Here is a 20,592-nt window from a genome sequence, read left to right as displayed (position 1 = left end):
TTTTTGCTAGTATCCTATTTAAGATTTATGCATCTATATTCATTAGGGAGATTGGACTATAATTTTCTTTCTCTGTTTTTGACCTGCATGGTTTTGGAATCAGTACCACGTTTGTGTCATGAAAGGAATTTGGTAGAACTCCCTCTTTGCTTATTATGTCAAATAGTTTGTATAGTATTGGGGTTAGCTGTTCTTTGAATGTTTGATAGAATTCACTTGTGAATCCATCAGGCCCTGGGGATTTTTTCTTAGGGAGTTCTTTGATGGCCTGTTGGATTTCATTTTCTGATATGGGATTATTTAAGAATTCTATTTCTTCTGTTAGTCGAGGTAATTTATATTATTGTAAATATTCATCCATATCGCCTAGATTGGTATATTTATTGCCATATAATTGGGCAAAGTAGTTTTTAATAATTGCCTTAATTTCCTCTTCATTGGAGGCAAGGTCCCCCTTTTCATCTTTGATGCTGTTAATTTGCTTTTCTTCTTTCCTTTTTGAATTAGATTGACCAGTACTTTGTCTATTTTGTTTTTTCAAAGTACCAGTGCTTCTAGTCTTATTTATTAGTTCAATAGTTCTATAACTTTCAATTTTATTAACTTCTCCCTTAAGTTTTAAGATCTCTATTTTGGTTTTCTTCTGGGGGTTTTTAATTTGTTCGCTTTCAAGTTTTTTTATTTGAATTTCCAATCCATTGACCTCTGCCTTCCCTAGTTTGTTAATATATGCACTCAGGGATATGAATTGTCCTCTGATTACTGCTTTGGCTGCATCCCATAAGGTTTGAAAGGATGTCTCACCTTTGTCATTTTACTCAATGAAATTGTTTCTATGATTTGTTCTCTAACCGATTTCGGAGTATCATATTATTTAATTTCCAATTAATTTTTGATTTGGTTCTCCATGTACCCTTACTGATCATTATTTTTATTGCATTATGATCTGAAATGACTGCATTCATTATTTCTGCTTTTCTGCATTTCTATGCCATGTTTCTGTGACCTAGTGTATGGCCAATCTTTGTGAATGTGCCATGTAGTGCTGAGGTGTATTCCTTTTTGTCCCTATTTATTTTTCTCCATGTCTATTAACTCTAATTTTTCTAAGATTTCATTCACTTCTTTTACCTCTTTCTTATTTATTTTTTTATTTGATTTATCTAAATTTGATAGTGGTTGGTTCAAATCTCCCACTAATATGGTTTTACTGTCTATTTCCTCCTTCATTTCTCCTAGTTTCTCCATTAGAAATTTGGGTGCTATACTATTTGGTGCATACATGTTGATTAGTGATATTTCCTCATTATCTATAGTCCCTTTTAACAAAATATATTTACCTTCCCTATCCCTTTTAATCAGGTCTATTTTTGCTTTGGCTTTGTCAGATATCATGATTGCAACTCCTGCCTTCTTTCTATCAGTTGAGGCCCAGAAGGTCTTACTCTATCCTTTAATTCTGACCTTGTTAGTGTCTACCCACCTTGTGTGTTTCTTGGAGACAACATATGGTAGAGTTTTGGATTCTAATCCAATCTGCTATTCGTCTACGTTTTATGGGTGAGTTCATCCCATTCACGTTCAAGGTTATGATTGTCACTTGTGGACTCCCTGGCATTTTGATATCCTCCCCTAATTCTGACCTTTCTTTTTTAGCTATAACCTTTTAAGCTAATCATTTACTTTAAATCAGTACCCCTAGTCCCCTCCCTTGATGTTTCCCTTTCTAGCCCCTCCCACCTCTCCTTCCCTTCCTTTTTGTGTTCCCCCCCCCCCCAACCTCCTTGGTTTTCCCTTCTCCCTTACCCTGTTAGATAAGATAAAATTCAAGATCCCAATGGATCTGGATGCTCTTCCCTCTCAGAGTTGATTTCACTGAGAATAAGGTTTTAAGTAAAAACTCTCTTCCTCTCCTTCTTATAGGAGAATTCTTCCCCTCCACTTCTCATGTGTATCTTTGTGTGAGAAAGATTATTCTATTTAGTTTTTTCTTCTATTTCTTGGAGTATATCTTAGTACCATAAACGATTCCCCCCCCCTTTTTCTTTCTATTATCGTCTTGATGCCCCAAACTTTCCCTATGCGTGATTCTTCTTACTCTAATGATGCATACAAATTTTGAGTTACACATTACATTTTCCCCACATATTAATGTATGTAAATTGATATAAATGTAGTCCTTATAGAAGAGAGTTTGAATAAAAGAAGATAACATTTTTCTCCTTTTCCCTTTCTTTCATAGTTACCTTTTCATGTTTCTCTTGTTCTTTGTGTTTGGATGTCAAACTTTCCACAGAGCTCTGGTCTTTTTTTCACAAATGCTTGGAAATCTTGTATTTTGTTGAATGCCCATACTTTCCCCTGGAAGTATATAGTCAGTTTTGATGGATAGCTGATTCTTGGTTTAAGACCCAGCTCTCTTGCTTTTCTGAATATCATGTTCCATGCCTTACGGTCGTTCAGAGTGGAAATTGCTAGGTTCTGTGTGACCCTGATTGGTGTTCCTTTATATCTAATTTGTCTTTTTCTGGCTTCTTGTAAGATTTTTTCTTTTGCTTGGAAGCTTTGTTATTTAGCAATTACATTCCTGGGAGTTGTCTTTTCGGGATTTAGTGTAGAGGGTATTCTGTGAACTGTTTCAATGCCTGCATTGCCCCCTTCTTCTAGAATCTCTGGGCAGTTTTCTTTGATGATATCGTGTATTATGATATCAAGATTACTGTTTATTTCTGGCTTTTTTGGTAGACCAATGATTCTCAGATTCTCTCCTTCCTCTGTTTTCCAGGTCTGTCACCTTGTCAGTGAGATATTTTATGTTATTTTCTAATTCTTTAGTCTTTTGACTTTGCTTTATTAATTCTTGCTCTTTTGCAAGATCATTGTCTTCCAGTTGCCTGAGTCTGACCTTTAAAGACTGGTTTTCCTTTTCAGTTTGGTCTGACCTGTTTTTTTGAGGCTTCGAGCTGTTTCTGCATTTGCATATTTTGGTCTCTCAGATTGCTGAGTTCCTTTTGCATTGTTTCCCATTTTTCCTGCCAGAAGGCTTCCATCTCTTTGATAATTTCCAATTTAAATTCTTCAAGAGTTTGTGGAGAATTTCCATTTCCTTTGGAAGGTTTTGGAGCATTTGTTTGCGTTTCCTCTTCTATCTCCTCTGTATTTTGTATTTTTGGTCCATAAAATGTGTCCAAAGTCACCCCCTTCTTCTTGCCTTTCTTGGTGTTTGGAGGCTTTTGCTCTTCTGTGCTGTTTGCCATCTCTATGGTTTTTCTTACCTTTTCCAGTCAGAAATCTGAGTGAGGAGGACTGGCTCTTAGTGTATCTGTCTGATGGTCCGAGGCTTTAGCCCCAGGCAAATTGTCCGTTCTCCGCAGCTGCGCTGTCTTCCCGAGGAAGCCCAAGGTCTGCCCTCCCTTGCCTGCCGGCGTTTCAGGTGTTACTGCTCTCAGTTCCCTCCAGTTGCTTCTCTGCTGCCTTACTTCCACACTCTGAGCCTGGCACAGGGCTGTCCGCAAGGTACCCTCAGTGCCTTTGCCAGCCCTGAGGTTCCTATCCTTTCAGGAGGCCCTGGACTCTAAGGGGGGAGGGGTCCTGGCCTCCTGAGCTTTGAGGGCTCCTGATGGGATTAGGTTCAGCTGAGTTGGTCTGGACATGCCCTGAGGCAAAAACCTCTGGTGAGACTCCGATGGAAGGACCCAGCCAGGGGGCTACAGGCTCTCCCTGTTTCTCTTAGGCTGTTTCCCTGCTGTCTGTGTTGGATGCCCCGAGACTGGCCCAGGTTGCTTTCAAGGTGCACCCTTCAGAACAGCCGGCCCTGAGGTTCCTGCTGCTGCTGCGGGCTCAGTGCTCTGGGTTGGGGGGGAGGGGTCCTGGGACTTTCCTTCTGCCTTCCCCTTAGACCTGAGTGATCTAGGATTCCGGCTTTTGGGGGGCGTAACTTTTGATTTGAGTCAAGAAGGAGGGTTCCCTGGCTCTGTCCTGTTGTTACATTTGAATTTCAGTCCCCTAGGAGCATTCAGTTTGTGATCGGTAAGGAAGGGTTTTCAGAAGTCTTAACTTTTGCTGCTTCTAAGCCGCCATCTTGACCGGAAGTCCTTATATTTTACTCTTAAAGACTCATTGGAGAGATAGGTCTAAAGTTTACTTTATTACTATTTGAATGTTGATTCACTGATTCTTTTTCTAAAACAGAAAAAAATTTCCCTAAAAAATAAAAAACAAAAAATCCCACCAAACGCATACCTTCTATCATAGAATCGAGATCCATTCTAAACTAGAGCAGTGACAGTTGGACAACTAGGGTTGTGATGTACCCAGCTAAGAAATGCCTGAAGGCAAATTTGAACCCAGAACCTCCCATCTCTAGGCCTGGCTCTCTATCCTCTGATCATCTAACAATCACTCTAAAACTGTTTCTATTTAATAAACCAAACATTGCTATCTCTAGAGAATCATGCTTTTTCCAATACCAACTTTTAGGAAACTTTAAAATATAAAATTAATGCCAATTCCATTCTTACAAGATTCGATCTGGGTAATCAACAGGAACTACACATATAAAGATATCATTTTTCATCAAAATCACAAAAACATAGTCTTGCCTGGGCTAAAACTTCAAATTTCTATTTTGTTTACCAAGAATATTTATCAAAAGGCAGATCTTGACTCATAGCTGATACTTAGTAAATGCATGCTGATTGATTATAATTCATTTGAATGGGAAAAGCAGCAAAAGGCATCAAGTGTATCATGTGTAGTTACTAAGGATGACAACACACACAAAGATAGGAGAATAGAACAAAAGCAACGGATCAGTGGTTGAGATTAATATAGAAAAAGTGTCCCCTGGCAACGAAGAATAAAATTAGCAGAATGTAAACTGGGAAAGTAGCAGCCCCATAGACTATGCTGGCATAGACCAGTAATGGTGAACCTATGGCACAAGTGCCAAAGATGACACACAGAGCACTCTGTGGGTACATGCATTGTTTCCCCCGCCCCCCCAGTTCGTTACTAGAAAGGCAGAGGATCTCAGATGGAGCTGTCCCCCTTCCCCTCTCTACCATGCCTGATGGGAGCAGAGTGTGCAGGCCACTCTTCTCCCCCTCTCTACACCTGCTAAAGATTAGCACCCGACCCTCTACCCAGCAGCTCAATGGAAACGCTTCCTCCCTCATCTGTCTGGGGATAAAGGGACTGGGGTATGGCACAAGGTCTCTAAAAGGTTTACCATCACTGGCATAGAGTAACGGTCTCTAAAAGGAGCTTAACCATAGTGTGTGATGATTCCCAAAGGATTTATTTAAAGTTTTATTTTCCGAATACATATATACTAATAGTTTTCTAGACAAATTAAAAATTCCCCTGGAAATTTTGTTCACACTAGTATACTACTTAACCCAAAAGATTTTTAATATAGCTGAAGTATTTTAAAAGCATGTATTTATATACAATCAACATGCTAATATCCTTTAAAGCAATTTTCCTAAGTACTACAAGAAATAGGCAGGTGTAGTTAATCTATCAGCTAGAAAGCAATGCAATTGAACATTTTTTCAATAAGTGCAATTTTTTAAAAATGTAGTTATTCAGGTTGAGTTTTCTGTTTCATTTGTCCAAAACAATAAAATTCAGCACATGCTCTTATTTTTTGGGAAAAGGTGCTGCCCTCTATTGGCTGTCAGCATGAGTTCCAATCATGAACTCATAGATCATCAGGTGAATTTTGAAAACAAAAAATAAAATCTCTTTGAATTCACTATACCCACAGGCTTCTGAGGGCTCCTTAGCATAGGGTTACCCAACAAAAATCTGGTTATTCTAGGGTTCTTAACTAGACCTTTAAAAAAATATGTGTATGTTTGGGGGTGGTGTACGTGTGTGTTTAAACTCCTACCTTCTTAGTATCAATTCTAAGACAGAAGAGCAAAGGCTAGGCAAATCAGGATTAAATGACTTGCCTAGAGTCACATAGCTAAGAAGTAGCTGAAGCTAGATTTGAACCCAAACCTTCCTGACTCCCAGCCTGGCATTCTATCCACTGTGCTAACTAGCTCTTGAGAAATACAGCTAGGTCACAGTTAATTTGAGTTTGAATAATACAAATCTTGATTTAGTATAAATTATAAAATGTTCCAGAGGCAGATAGTGCAGATAAAGACACATCTAAATATCCCAAAGTTCTGAAGAAAATAATGAAGGTTTATTCACTGATCAACACATTTTTGATATGAATAAAACAGGCTTATTCTAAAAAAAAAAAAGGATGCCTTCTAGAACTTGGAAAAAAAACTCAACCTGGAGTTCTGAACTAGAATCAATGTTTGATTAATGGTCTCAAAATTCTTGAGTTCTGAAAGACTACAACCATAATTGCTTTCCAGGTCTTTAGCAGTCAAAGAAGAAAGCGATCAGTGAGCAAAACTGAGTGTGAAGACTGGTTTTCAAGGATTTTTTTATCCCAGCTATTGAAAAATATTGTGAGACAATATCACATTTAAAGCATACTGAATTTAGCTAATGCTCCAAGTCATCCAACAACAATGGTGAGAATGTATGCCTGGAAATCCACTCAGATGTGGCTACACTGAAATCTGCACCTATATGTGAAAATTTAAAGAAGACATTTCAGTATGTCGCTAAAATATTTTAAAAGATAATAACAAGGGGCAGCTAGGTGGTTCAGTGGATGGAGTGTTAGGTCTAGAATCAGGAGGTCCTGGGTTCACAAGTCAACTTCCTAGCTTTGTGACCCTGTGCAAGTCATGCAACCCTGTTTGCTAGCTCTTGCCCTTATGTCTTAAGAATTGTTACTAAGACAGAAAGTAAGGATTTTTAAAAAAAGAAAGAAAAATAACAGCGTATTCATCAGTCAGAATAGGCTTATCATTAGGTATGATAATTACTAATTTTTTTTAATTTTGAGCTGAAACCGCATTTTACTTTAATTTTAATTTCTAATGCAACTCTGAGAATAGATCAGTGACACTAGTTGTTATCTAAGTGTGCCCAGAATGCCTAAATGGAATAGAAATAGATATAGTAACAATTTCCTAAGTTATATAAGCATACAATTTATAAAAACTGGCCTTTTAGGACTCTAGGAATAATAGAAGTACCTCCTAAGTAAAGGATGTAAAAAAAGTTTGCAGTTTTCCTTGACTTCAGTCAATTACCTTCAGGTAATATTTACTTTTGGCAACAAATATCTTTGTTAAGATTACTGAAATCTTTAATTCAAAAAACTCTGGTTGCTATAACAGTAATTAGGCAAAGTGACAAGTCTACATATGGAAGGAAATGGGAATAAGCTATTCACTGTTGACTATGCTTATACCCAATCCCTTCCCATATCCCCTTTTCGAGATTCAAAATATAACAAGTTAATCTCAGTAAAAAATAACTTATTTCTGATTATTCCTGGACTAGTAATTCACTTTTATGCAACCAGGAACTGTGTTTGTAATTATTTTTCTTTTGATTGTCTTTTCACTATTTCACCATTCATAAAGTACAATGGGCCAACAAAGGAAATGAGAGATTTTAAGTTAAAAATTTGGTGGAAGAGAAGGTAATTATAATTAACACTAGAAGGACTAGGTACATCAACTGACACAAAACTATTATAATTTTATTTAAAATTTTTATTAAAAATTTTTTTAAATTATATATATTCTAAAATATATATTTAAAATTTTTTATTCTAATATCTCTATTTTCTTTGCCTTAGAGATTAAAAAAAAAAGTCCTGAGTCAATTGATAGAGCTTGGTCCTTACAAGTAATCTTAAATTTAATTTACCAATTAAAATTTAGTCTTAAAAATTCTGTGTATTTTAGGCATTCCCACTGTCTCATAGCTTGGATCAGATTACACATTACTACTCTCATTCTAAACCAACTGACCTCATTGTTGTTCCCATAAAGAACCATCATTCTGGCTCTTGCTTGTTTGTCTTTCCACAGGCTGTTATCCTCACTTCCACCTTAGAGAAGTTCTATCTTCCTTAAGCAATGCACAAGGTGCCACTTCCTGGAAGAGACTTTACATCTTCCTCCTACTTGTTAATGTTCTCTGGTACCTCTCTCCTCCAAATCACTCTGTATTTACTTTGTCCATAGTTATGTGTGCTTTGGATAATTCCCCCTTCTTCCCCTTTCCTAACCTTCTTGAGGCCAAAGACAATTTCATTTGTCTTTGCACTCAGACAAGTTCCTAGGACATGATAATAGGCCAAAATGCTTGTTGAATAGAACTGAATCATGAACAGCAAGTATGCATATGGGGAGATAAGATCCCTATAGTCAGTCTTTGAAAGACGTTTTTTTAAATCTCCTGATAATAATATAATTCTTTCTATAAATATTCAAAGAATTAATCTAACAATGTCATTCTCAAGTATTTATTGAGCACCTCCTATGAGCATAGCATTATGTTAAATATTGTCATCCTGAATCACATTTTCCTAAATAAATTAGGTTATACCATTTTTATAATGTACTAGATCTCTTTAACGGGGAAAAAAAAGGTATTTCAAAGTAGATGATCCTTGACAATTACTTACCAATTTAAGCCAAAGACTAAGAAACCGGGGATCATTATAATATCGTCTCTCCTCCTGAAGGGCTTCTACAGCTCTCTCTAATAATGTTGACATATTACTCTCCTTTCCACCTTGAGGGAAGTTCTGCTCTGTCCAGTTAATGTATCTAAATTGGTGCAAAGGAAGATAAAAATTGAACAATTCTTAGCTAAGAACACATTTTTTATTCCAAGATCTATTTCTAAACAGTAATGAGCTTTTAATTTGGAACAGAAATGCTTTTTCAAGGGCAGTTTCCAAGACTCCGACTGTCAAGTTATTTCACTGGATTATCATGGGATCAAGTGAAAGTGACAAGAGCACCTACCTCACCCAGACATCTAGAGGATCATCTCCTGTATAAAAACGAATTTCAGACTCAAATGCTCTGCAACAGAGACAGACAATGACTTGTTAGCACTTCTAATACATTAGAGAAAAACGAACAAACATCTTAACCATTTCCATTTATTAAGCGTATATTGATTATTTGTTGTATACCAGTAATGTATAACATTACTAGACATTATAAGATTTTACATTTCAAAATGTGTATAATGCATGTGGTTTATGCTAGATAGCAAGTACAAAGAAATATCAAGTCACAAGTTAACAGAACACCAGAAGCTAAAGTGTGCGCAATATAGACACTGAAGAGAACTGAGAAAAAAACATAGACCGATCTAGGAGGATACTAGGAAACAAGGGAAGGAGAAAGAAAAAAAAAACCAGATTGTAGGAGGCAAAGGATCATAGATAAAGAAATGGATACAGCAAATAGAGTCTTTAGGGTAAAATTTAGCAATATAAGAAAAATAGGATGATACTTAGATGAGGAAACAAGATCAAATAAAACTGTTTTAAGTTACAAAAGGTTTGGAAACTTAAATGTGGAATGGGGATGAATGTGGAAGAGGCAGAAAAGATAAGGATTCAAAGCCCATGTGGATGGAATGTGAATGCATTAGTGCAGTGCAGTCTCTGCACTGGGGAGCTGCTCCAGTTCCCCCTCTTCCAAGGGCTCAAGGACATTTTTTGCAAGCCCTACTCCTATATCCAGCCACCCAAAACAAGTACTTTCTACCTCAGCTCTCTTAGGTAATACTGGGGCTCATAGACAGTTTGAATGTGCCCAATGGGCACTGTGAATCTTAAAACTACTCAGACTCTACTTCAGAAGATTTGATTAAGCTATTCCCCATTTTTAACAATGGAAATACTTAATCAGGAATGTATTAAGAACCTTTTAAAATTACTCTACCCTCCTCAGGGGGGTAGTGCCTTAGGGGAAGATAAAGTTGCAAACTCCTGATTGAACAATGAAAAGTCCCTAACTCATAGTAAAGCTAGAGCCTTAAGCTAGGTCTATTTTTAGATCTAATACAAAAGGGTGCTAAGTACCTATAAAGGTTAAATTAGTACCTAAAAGGTCAAGCAACTTACAAAAGGCAAGCTTAACAGTCCTGGGAAAAAGCATCTGTGATTGGTAGATGTGAAAATTTAGGGGAGGTGACATAAGAGAAAATTTCTGTAAAAGGAGAAGTCAGTTCACTTAATTTAGTTTTTGCGAGTAGTGGGATTTTGGAGTTGAAGTGAGGACTGGAGATTTCTTGGAGATGATCTTGTGGTGAGTGATAAAGACTGACTTGTGCTCTCACTTAGGCTCAAAATGGCCTAGGCCCTTTCCTACTGCTTGGCTTCTTCCCTTAATTCCTTCATTCTATATTAATTAAAATCTCCATAAATCCCAGCTGATTTGGGTATTTTCATATTTTTGAAATTTCCCATGGCAACCATGTATTTTTAGATTTTAAGTCAAAACACTAAAAACTATCCTTTACAGTTTGGCCAAAACCTTTACAGAGTTTGGCATTTACAGTGTTTTAACATTTACAGCACTCGAACTTGGGAAAAGGTTCACCTATGTCTTAGGGAATTTCCTGACTTTTCTATAACTAGCTAGTTTTGTAATTCACTGCTAAATGTTTGGTATCAATTTTGGCTCTGAAAAGGAGCTTGGAAATTAGAAAAGCAGAAAAGAATTAGAAAAAGACAGGTTCTTACAGGTCATATAAGTACAACTTCCTTCCCTTATATATAATTATCTCAGGCTCAGAGAAGTTTGGTGGCTTTGTCCAATAGCATACAGGCAGGTGGTAGTCAATCAGTCAATAGGTATTTATTAAATACTTATGTGCCAGGCACTGTGCCACATATTGGGGATACAACAAAAGTCAAAAGTGGCCCCTGAACAACTAGTGAAATGGAAGAGAAAATTTACAAACAGCTTTGTACAAACAAGCTATATGTGGGACAAAATGTTAGTAATCAATAGAGGGAAGTTACTAGTATTAAGGGGTGAAAGGAAAGTCCTCTTAAAGGAAACTAAGAGGTGGAAATAAAGAAGAGCATTTCAGGCTTGGGGAACAATCAGTGAAAATTCCTGGATTCCAGAGATGGAGTTTCTTGTCTAAGGAATAGCAAGGAGGTCAGTGGCAGGGGACCTGCTGATCAAGTAGGACTATGAATGACAAACAGATGATTTTATATTTCATCCCAGAGATAATAGGAAACCACTGGAATTATTATCAAGAAGAGGGGAAGAGTGTGATGGGATCTGCCTTAAGCTTTAGGAAGATTACTTTGACAGATGAATGGAAGAAACAATTGAGTGGGGAAAGACTTGTGGCAGTGAAACCAACCAGTAGACTATGAGGAGATATAAAAACCTGTATTTGGGTAGTGGCAATATCAAAGAGACAGGGGAGCACAGATATTTTATAAAGGTAAAATCAATGGGCCTTGGTCACAGATTAGATATGGAGGGTGCAGGAAGTGAGGATTTGAAGATGTCAGCTTCATATCCAGCCTGTTTTGACAGGAAGGATGCTGGTACCCTCAACAGTAATAGGAGAGTCAAAAAGAGGTGAAAATTTAGGGAGAATTAGACAAAATTTGATTTTAGACATATTTAAGATTTGTATTCAGTTCAAAATATCTAGCAGGCAGACTTCAACTCTAACATACTTTCCATAATAATGTGCTAAAATTTCATTTATTAAGTGGGTAAGGCAGGATCCATTTCTGGGATACCTTCCAACATGTTTAGGGATAATTAGCTAGTTAAGTTGGACACATTAAAGGGTACCACATTTAATATCAGGTGAGAATAAATCTTCATCATTGATGAGAAATTGCTTTAGATGGCTATTATACCAATTAGGAGATGAAGACACACTTAACTACCTGTTCTCAAAAAAACAGGATTATAATCATTATTATTCCTGTCACCCAGTTTATTCCTATCCAAGTGGTTGGTCTATTACTTCTTAGGATAAATGGAAGTCACAAAGGTGAAAGATTAATTTTTGACAGTCTCACTCACCTTTTTTGTTGATGAAGAGCAGTATGACTAGCTGTCTCCTGCTGTGCCAATGCTTCCTGAAGTGTGGACATGATCCGGCCTTGCCTCAAAGGCAGCACATTTTCTTTACTTAACTCCCACTCATCCCCTTCTAGGGACATGGCTTTATTCTATAGAACAAAAAACAAAAACAGATTCTTCTTTAACAATTGATAATGATTTGTTTAAAAAATTTATTATAGCAAAAGAATTTATTATGAATCTTAAAAATCTTTCTTAAAAATCCTCAAATACGCAATTATTCGTGGGATTATACATGGGATGAGCAAAAGTAAAGGCAGACTAGCCATTATCTTAATGGGGCACAAAGTCCTCTTTTAGTCAACCCCTGATATGTTGCCTAATGAAACAGCTAGGTAAAAGGTATTATTTATTATTGGCTCCTGCTACTGGACCAGTTGGAGAAGGGCAAAACAAGTAAATTAATATTTTGGTATACAGACAACAAAGTAACACTTCTATATCTATATATATAATATATATATTTCTGAAAGTTTCACAGTTAAATTAAAAATGAACAGTGATAAAATTGTATGTAACCCTTTGACCCAGCAATACCATCACTAGAACTATGATCCAAAGAGATCAAGAAAAGGGAGGCCTATGTGTACAATTTTTTTTTAATCAGCTCTTTGTAGTGATAAAGAATAGAATTGGAAATTAAAGGGATAACCATCAATGGCTGAACAAATTGAGGTATATGATTGTGATGGAATACTATTGTACTATAAGAAATGACTCAGGAAAAAAAATGACTCAGGATGGTTTCAGAAAAACCTTGACTTCTTTGAAGAAAATGACAATGATGAGATATCCTTTCAAAACCTATAGGATGCAGCCAAAGCAGTACTCAGGGGGAAATTTATATCCTTGAGTTCATATATTAACAAATTAGGGAGGGCAGAGGTCAATGAATTGGGCATGCAAATTAAAAAACTAGAAAATGAACAAATTAAAAATCCTCAGATGAAGACTAAATTAGAGATCCTAAAACTCAAAGGAGAAATTAATAAAATTGAAAGTCAAAGAACTATTGATTTAATAAATAAGACCAGAAGCTGGTACTTTGAAAAAACAAATAAAATAGACAAAGTACTAGTCAGTCTAATTAAAAAAAGGAAAGAAATAAACCAAATTGACAGTATCCAAGATGAAAAAGGAGACCTCACCTCTAATGAAGAGGAAATTAAGGCAATCATGAAAAACTATTATGCCCAATTATATGGCAACAAATATGGCAATCTAGGTGATATGGATGAATACTTACACAAAAATATAAATTGTCTAGACTAACAGAGGAAGAAATAGATTACCTAAACAACCCCATATCAGAAAAAGAAATTGAACAAGCCATCAAAGAACTTCCTAAGAAAAAATCCCCAGGTCCAGATGGATTCACAAATGAATTCTATCAAACATTCAAAGAACAACTAATCCCAATATTATACAAACTATTTGACAGAATAAGCCAAGAAGGGGTTCTACCAAATTCTTTTTACGACACAAACATGGTACTAATCCCAAAGCCAGGCAGGTTAAAAACAGAGAAAGAAAACTATAGGCCAATCTACCTAATGAATATAGATGCAAAAATCTTAAATAGGATACTAGCAAAAAGACTCCAGCAAGTCATCACAAGGGTTATCCACTACGATCAGGTAGGGTTCATACCAGGAATGCAAGGATGGTTCAATATTAGGAAAACCATCCACATAATTGACCATATTAACAAGCAAACTGACAAAAATCACATGATTATCTCAATAGACACAGAAAAAGCCTTTGATAAAATACAACACCCATTCCTATTGAAAACACTAGAAAGTAAAGGAATAGAAGGGCCTTTCCTAAAAATAATAAACAGTATATATCTAAAACCATCAGCAAGCATCAACTGCAATGGGAATAACCTAGAAGCCTTCTCAATAAGTTCAGGAGTGAAACAAGGATGCCCATTATCACCTCTATTATTTAACATTGTACTAGAAACACTAGCAGAAGCACTTAGAGAAGAAAAAGAAATTGAAGGTATTAAAATTGGCAATGAGGAGACCAAGCTATCACTCTTTGCGGATGATATGATAGTCTACTTAAAGAATCCTAGAGAATCAACCAAAAAGCTAGTCAAAATAATCAACAACTTTAGCAAAGTTGCAGGATACAAAATAAACCCGCACAAGTCATCAGCATTTCTATATATCTCTAACCCATTTCAGCAGCTAGATAGGAATCTATCTGCTGAGACAAATACAGGAACTATATGAACACAACTACAAAACACTCCACACAATTAAAACTAGATCTAGGGGGGCAGCTGGGTAGCTCAGTGAATTGAGAACCAGGCCTAGAGACAGGAGGTCCTAGGTTCAAATCCGGCCTCAGCCACTTCCTAGCTGTGTGACCCTGGGCAAGTCACTTGACCCCCATTGCCTAGCCCTTACCACTCTTCTGCCTTGGAGCCAATACACAGTATTGACTCCAAGATGGAAGGTAAGGGTTTTTAATTAAAAAAAAAAAAAAACTAGATCTAAACAATTGGAAAAACATTGATTGCTCATGGGTAGGACGAGCTAACAGAATAAAAATGACAATCCTATCCAAATTAATTTACTTATTTAGTGCCATACCCATTGAACTACCAAAAAACTTTTTTACTGAATTAGAAAAAAACATAACAAAGTTCAATTGGAAGAACAAAAGATCAAGGATATCTAGGGAAATCACGAAAAAAAATGCAAAGGAAGGACTTGCAGTCCCAGATCTCAAACTGTACTATAAAGCAGTGGTTATCAAAACAATTTGGTACTACTGGCTAAGAAACAGAAAGGAGGCTCAGTGGAATAGACTTGGGGTAAATGACCTCAGCAAGACAGTGTATGACAAGCCCAAAGATCCCAGTTTTGGGAACCAAAATCCACTATTTGATAAAAACTGCTGGGAAAATTGGAAGACAGTACGGGAGAGATTAGGTTTGGATCAACATCTCACATCCTACACCAAGATAAAATCAGGATGGGTGAATGACCTGAATATAAAGAAGGAAACTATAAGCAAATTAGGCAAACACAGAATAGTATACTTGTCATATCTATGGGAAAGGAAAGTCTTTAAAACCAAGCAAGAGCTAGAAAAAAAAATCACAAAATGTAAAATCAATAATTTTTATTACATCAAATTAAAAAGTTTTTAGACAAACAAAACTATTGCATCCAAAATTAGAAGGGAAGCAACAAATTGGGAAACAATCTTCATTACAAAAACCTCTGACAAAAGTCTAATTACTCAAATTTATAAAGAGCAAAACCAATTGTACAAAAAATCAAGCCATTCTCCAATTGATAAATGGGCAAGGGACATGAAAGGCAATTTTAAGTTAAAGAAATCAAGACTATTAAAAAGCACATGAAAAAGTGTTCTAAATCTCTTATAATCAGAGAAATGCAAATCAAAACAACTGAGGTATCACCTCACACCTAGTAGATTGGCTAACATGACAGCAAAGGAAAGTAATGAATGCTGGAGGGGATGTGGCAAAGTGGGGACATTAATGCATTGCTGGTGGAGTTGTGAATTGATCCAACCATTCTGGAGGGCAATTTGGAACTATGCCCAAAGGGCACTAAAAGACTGTCTGCCCTTTGATCTAGCCAAAGCACTGCTGGGTTTGTATCCCCAAAGAGATAAGGAAAAAGACATGTACAAAAATATTCATAGCTGCTCTCTTTGTGGTGGCAAAAAATTGGAAAATGAGGGAATGCCCTTCAATTGGGAATGGCTGAACAAATTGTGGTATATGTTGGTGATGGAATACTATTGTGCTCAAAGGAATAATTAAGTGGAGGAATTCCATGGGGACTGGAACAACCTCCAGAAATTGATGCAGAGTGAGAGGAGGAGAACCAGGAAAAAAACATTATACACAGAGACTGATACACTGTGGTCCAATCGAATGTAATGAACTTCTCCATTAGTGGCAATGCAGTGACCTTGAACAACTTGGAGGTATCTACAAGAAAAACCACTCTCCACATCCAGTGGAAACACTGTGGGAGTAAAACCACAGAAGGAAAACAACTGCTTGAATACATGGATCAAAGGGATATGGTTGGGGATGTAGACTCTAAACGAACATCCTAAAGCAAACATCAACAACATGGAAATAGGTTCTGATCAAGGATATAAGTAATACCCAATGAAATTGCGTGTTGGCTGTGGGAAAGGTGGGTAGAAGGGAGGGAGGGAAATAATGTGATTATTGTAACCAAGGAATAATGTTCTAAATTGACTAAATAAACTAATTCAAATGGGGAAAAAAAAAACCTTGGAAGACTTACATGGTCTTATACAAAGTGAAGTGAGCAGAACCAGAATATTATTCACAATAAGGGCAGTATTGTAAAGATGACTAACCGAGAAAGACTTTGATCAAGGCAATGATCCAAGACAATTCCAAAGAACCTATGATGAAAAATGTTATCCACTTCCAGAGAACTGATGAACTCTGAATACATACTTAAACAAAATTTCTTACCCCCCCCACAACATGGCTAATTTGGAAATATAATTGTATGACTTCACATGTATAATTTATATGATACTGCTTGCTTCTCAATGGGTAGGGAAGGAATGAGAGAATTTGGAACTCAAAAAATTTTTTAATGAATTCTAAAAATAAGTGAAAAATAAAAGTGAAAAAAAATGAACACAGTGTTAGCCAATCAATATCTGATGTTTCAGTTGATAACTTAGATGTTAATTCTGCTAAATTCACCTCAACAAACATTAACTGAATGCTTGTCTATGCCAGTACTCAGCTAGGATATATTTTGATTGCTCACTAAAAAAGTATATATAGAAGTAACCATAGCACGTGATCAGAAAAATATAGCTAATAACCAAACTGGCCACCAAAATTATTTTCCTTTTAGGATACTGAGGGAAGTCCATGATACTTTGTCTTATGACAATGCATGAGTCAGTGGTTCTCAAAGTATGGTCTGGGAACCCTTGGTGGGGTTGGGAAGAGAGGATATTCCTAAGACCTTTTTTGAGTGTCCACTAGGTCAAAACTCTTCATTTTTTTCATTCATTCATTCAAAACTAAGATGTTTAATTTCTAAAAAAGTGACTATCAAAACATAAACAAAAGGCACAGGAGTTCAATAAATTTTCAGAGTATAAAAGAATCCTGAGACCAAAATGTTTGAGGACTGCTGCCATAATTCAACACATTGGCAGAATCTCAAAGCTCTCAAAAATCAACAAAGTAGCATTCAGACTAATTAAATGTCCTTTTATGACCAACCTATTAAAATAAACTGAAGAATACCATGAACATTCCTCAAAACTGAAAGACTAGATGTTTGGGAGACCTTTTTAGGGAGTCTGTGAGATCAAAACTATTTCTATAATGATACTAAGATATTTTAATTTCTAATAAAGTAAATACTAATAGATAAATGCACTTAAAAGTTCTTTATGAGGTCTTCAATAATTTTAAAGGGTGTAAACAAAGAGACCTTAGAACAAATGTTAGAGATCTACTACCTTTCACATGTTTCTTGGTTCAAAAGAATGAAGAATGTAAATTTAGTACTATGTGGACTTTAAAGTATCATATAAATATTAATCATCATTATCATAATACATATACATCCATGTATAAAAACATACACATGAAGTTAGATTTTTTTTTAAAACCTAAGAGCACTAATCTTGAAGGACTGCTACCAAAATCTGTAAGGTTTATTTGAATTAAATTATACCACATCTTTTGAATAATTGATAGTTTGTTAATTACCAAGTATACCTGTCCTTTACCTGTGACAAAATACAAGCTTTAGGATGTTCATTTCCTTATTCCAAGTTAGTCTTCTCTATCTCTGGCTTGTCTGCACAAGATTATGACTCCAAACCCTCCTTTTTCCCTCCTCTCACTACTCAAAAGTTCCTAAGCATCTTCAACACTTATATAGAACATCCCCTCCCTCCCCACTCTGTGTCCTCTGGTCCAGTTAACAGTGAAGTTATCTCCTACGTTCCAGAAAATCTTAAGATGCTTGGGTGGGGGAGGGACGGGGAAGCAACTAGGAAGCGCAGTGGACAGTCAGGCCTGGAGACAGGAGGTCCTGGGTTCAAATTCAGTAGTGATTCTAAGAAGGAAGGAAGGAGGGTGGGGAGGGGGAAAATGTGTGCGGTGGAAACGTACATACGTGTATGGTGAGGAGAAATGTAGGGGGGTGAATAGGCGGGGAGAAATGTGTGTTTTTATCCTCTGCGGTTAATTCTTAGGGTCTGGCCTACAGACACACACACACACACACAGACTGACAAAGACACATACACACACACACACACGTGTCCTCCCCACTCTTTCGACCTCCAGTCACACACTCCCCGCTCTGCCCTATCGCCTCCTCCCTTCATGGGCCCCATCCTTTTCCCAGCCTTGGCCTCACTCCCCTCGCCTCAAACTTGGGGACCTTTTATCCCAGACCCCAACCCAGCGGAGTTCCCATCCTATTACCCGTTCAAAGGGCCTCCGCGAGACCCCAACGTCTATCTTCCTAATCGAGGTCTACTCCCCCAACCGCTTCCACCGTGAGGGACCCACCAGCGTCAGTCACGATCCGGTCTCCTTCAACACCCAATGCAGGTAGCCTTCGAGTTTCAAATTCAACGGTCCCGCGGCGGGCGAGGCCCCGCCTCTTCCGTCTCCTCGCGCTGCCTCATAGACTCCGGACTAGTGAAGGGGAAAGGGGTGGAGAAAGAGGCATTGTGGGGCTTGTAGTGTTCTTCGATAATCTAGTCCTACCACATTAGCCTGCTGACTCATGGAGGGGTGCATGATGGGAGCTGTAGTTTCTGGTGCTCTTCTGGACTTCAGGGACCTCTTTAAGGGTGAGAATTAGATAGGATTTTAAAGATAGTATTTTCCTACCGCGAAGGGCACTTAGAGGCCATTAACTGAATGGTAGATTGAATGAGGCAACCAGGTGGTGCATAGGAAGACTCATCTTCATGAGTTCAAATCCAACCTCAGACACGAGTTGTGTAACCCTGGACTAGTCCTGCTTGCTTGAGTTTTTGTCTGTAAAATGAGCAGGGGAAAGAAATGGCAAACTACTCTGGTGTGTTTGCTAAGAAAACAAAGAATTGAACCAACTGAAATATAACGGATAGAATGCTAACATGCACTCAAATCTTATCTCAATATTTTCTAGTCATTCATGGAGCATTTTACATGATATATTTTTTTGAAGGCACATAGTAAGGTACTAAGTTAGGCAATGAGTATACAAAGAAAGGTAGAAGATCCCCTGCCTTCAAAGAACTTAAATTCTAAGGGGAGAATGCCATCTGCAAACAACTATGTATATGCAAGATATAAACAGTGTAAACTGGATGCACTAATTGAATGACAATTTAAATCACTTTATTGTAATCATGCTAGTGCAAATATCAATAATGTGGAAATAGTTCTTGATCAATGACACACATGTAAAACCCAGTGGAATTATGCCTCTGCTAGGGGAGGTAGGTGGGAGGAGGGGAAGGAAAGAATAAGAATCTTATAACAATGGAGAAATATTCTAAATTAATTAATTAAATAAAAATTTCCTAAACTAAAATAAAATAAATCACTTTATTGTGTTTCCTAGTTTGCAAATTTGTAAATGGTGTTTTAGTTTCTTCATTTGTAAAATGATCATAATGATACCTCACAAGGGTGTTGTGAAGATCAAATAAGATAGTGGTAGTATCATTGTGTTTTCAGAACCCCCAAGTTTGCCTCTGTCCCTTGGGAACTTTTCTTAAAGGAAGTCCCAAACTGACTTTGCCTTAGACTGAATAGACCACCAAGCATCCCTTAAGCATCCAGCATAGGAGTGATAGAAATATTCCAAACCTCAATCATCGTTTTTGTCTTAGAAGTTTCTCCCATTGTATTTTAGGTCACTCCCTAGCCTCTGGCTACAGCCTCTTTCCCAGGCCTGCTTGTAACCAGTCAGTATGTATCTTCTGTCCTTAATTCCTCAAAAGGTATATAAGTCCCCAAGTTCTATTGCTCTTTGGAAAATCATCTTTGGTGATGTGTTTTCCCAGATGTAACAGTTAAAATTTAGGGGAGATGGGGAGACTGAGGCAGGTAGAAATTAGTTTCTCTCTGCAAGGAGTATTATATTTTTTAGAGGTTTATTGAAGATTAAGGATTAAAGAAAATACAGGATAAGAAACACGTGTCCAGGCCATAGAGTGGCCTAGACACAACCTCACCTACATTATGAAAAAAAGCCACGCCTGCCCCAAAATGGAAGTCCAAGAGCGTGAGAGAGAGAGCCCTCAAAAGCCTCTGAATCAGCTTAAATACCTTCTCGATCTCGGCCCAGGTGAGATTACAAGGCATTCTGGGGAAGTGGAGCAAAGGCTTGTGGGGATTGTAGTCCTGTATTCGAGTCTATTTTTTACACAGAGACACTATTCCCAGAGTCCCAGAGCTTTGTCTCTGTGTGGTATTATAGTCTTTGACTGTGTGGCAGCTGAATATTGAGCACTGTCCCTTGTCCTGATCAAAGACTTGGCCTTT

At 37.2% G+C, this 20,592-nt stretch overlaps 1 protein-coding gene across 5 annotated transcripts in view; it reads right to left on the bottom strand.

Annotated features, from left to right (window-relative positions):
• BUB1B (BUB1 mitotic checkpoint serine/threonine kinase B) overlaps positions 1 to 18,773 on the bottom strand; it is an 87,512-nt gene extending 68,739 nt beyond the window's left edge. For 3 of the 5 annotated variants that reach the window (XM_007480038.2, XM_007480039.3, XM_007480040.2), the window contains exons 1-4: positions 18,532 to 18,689; positions 11,967 to 12,115; positions 8,910 to 8,969; positions 8,564 to 8,708 (exon numbers count right to left, since the gene is read on the bottom strand). In XM_007480038.2, coding sequence (XP_007480100.2) covers positions 8,564 to 8,708; positions 8,910 to 8,969; positions 11,967 to 12,106 — 345 coding nt within the window. In that variant the 5' untranslated portion in view covers positions 12,107 to 12,115; positions 18,532 to 18,689. Of the gene's footprint in view, positions 1 to 8,563; positions 8,709 to 8,909; positions 8,970 to 11,966; positions 12,116 to 18,531 lie in introns of all 5 variants that reach the window. The other 2 variants (XM_056810257.1, XM_056810258.1) reach the window with 2 other exon arrangements.
• Between the last annotated feature and the right edge of the window lie 1,819 nt (positions 18,774 to 20,592).

The sequence above is a fragment of the Monodelphis domestica genome, chromosome 1 (assembly GCF_027887165.1).
Source record: "Monodelphis domestica isolate mMonDom1 chromosome 1, mMonDom1.pri, whole genome shotgun sequence".
Lineage (NCBI taxonomy): Eukaryota > Metazoa > Chordata > Mammalia > Didelphimorphia > Didelphidae > Monodelphis > Monodelphis domestica.
Note: the sequence above shows the minus strand (reverse complement) of the source record. Positions and strands in the feature narration are given on the sequence as shown.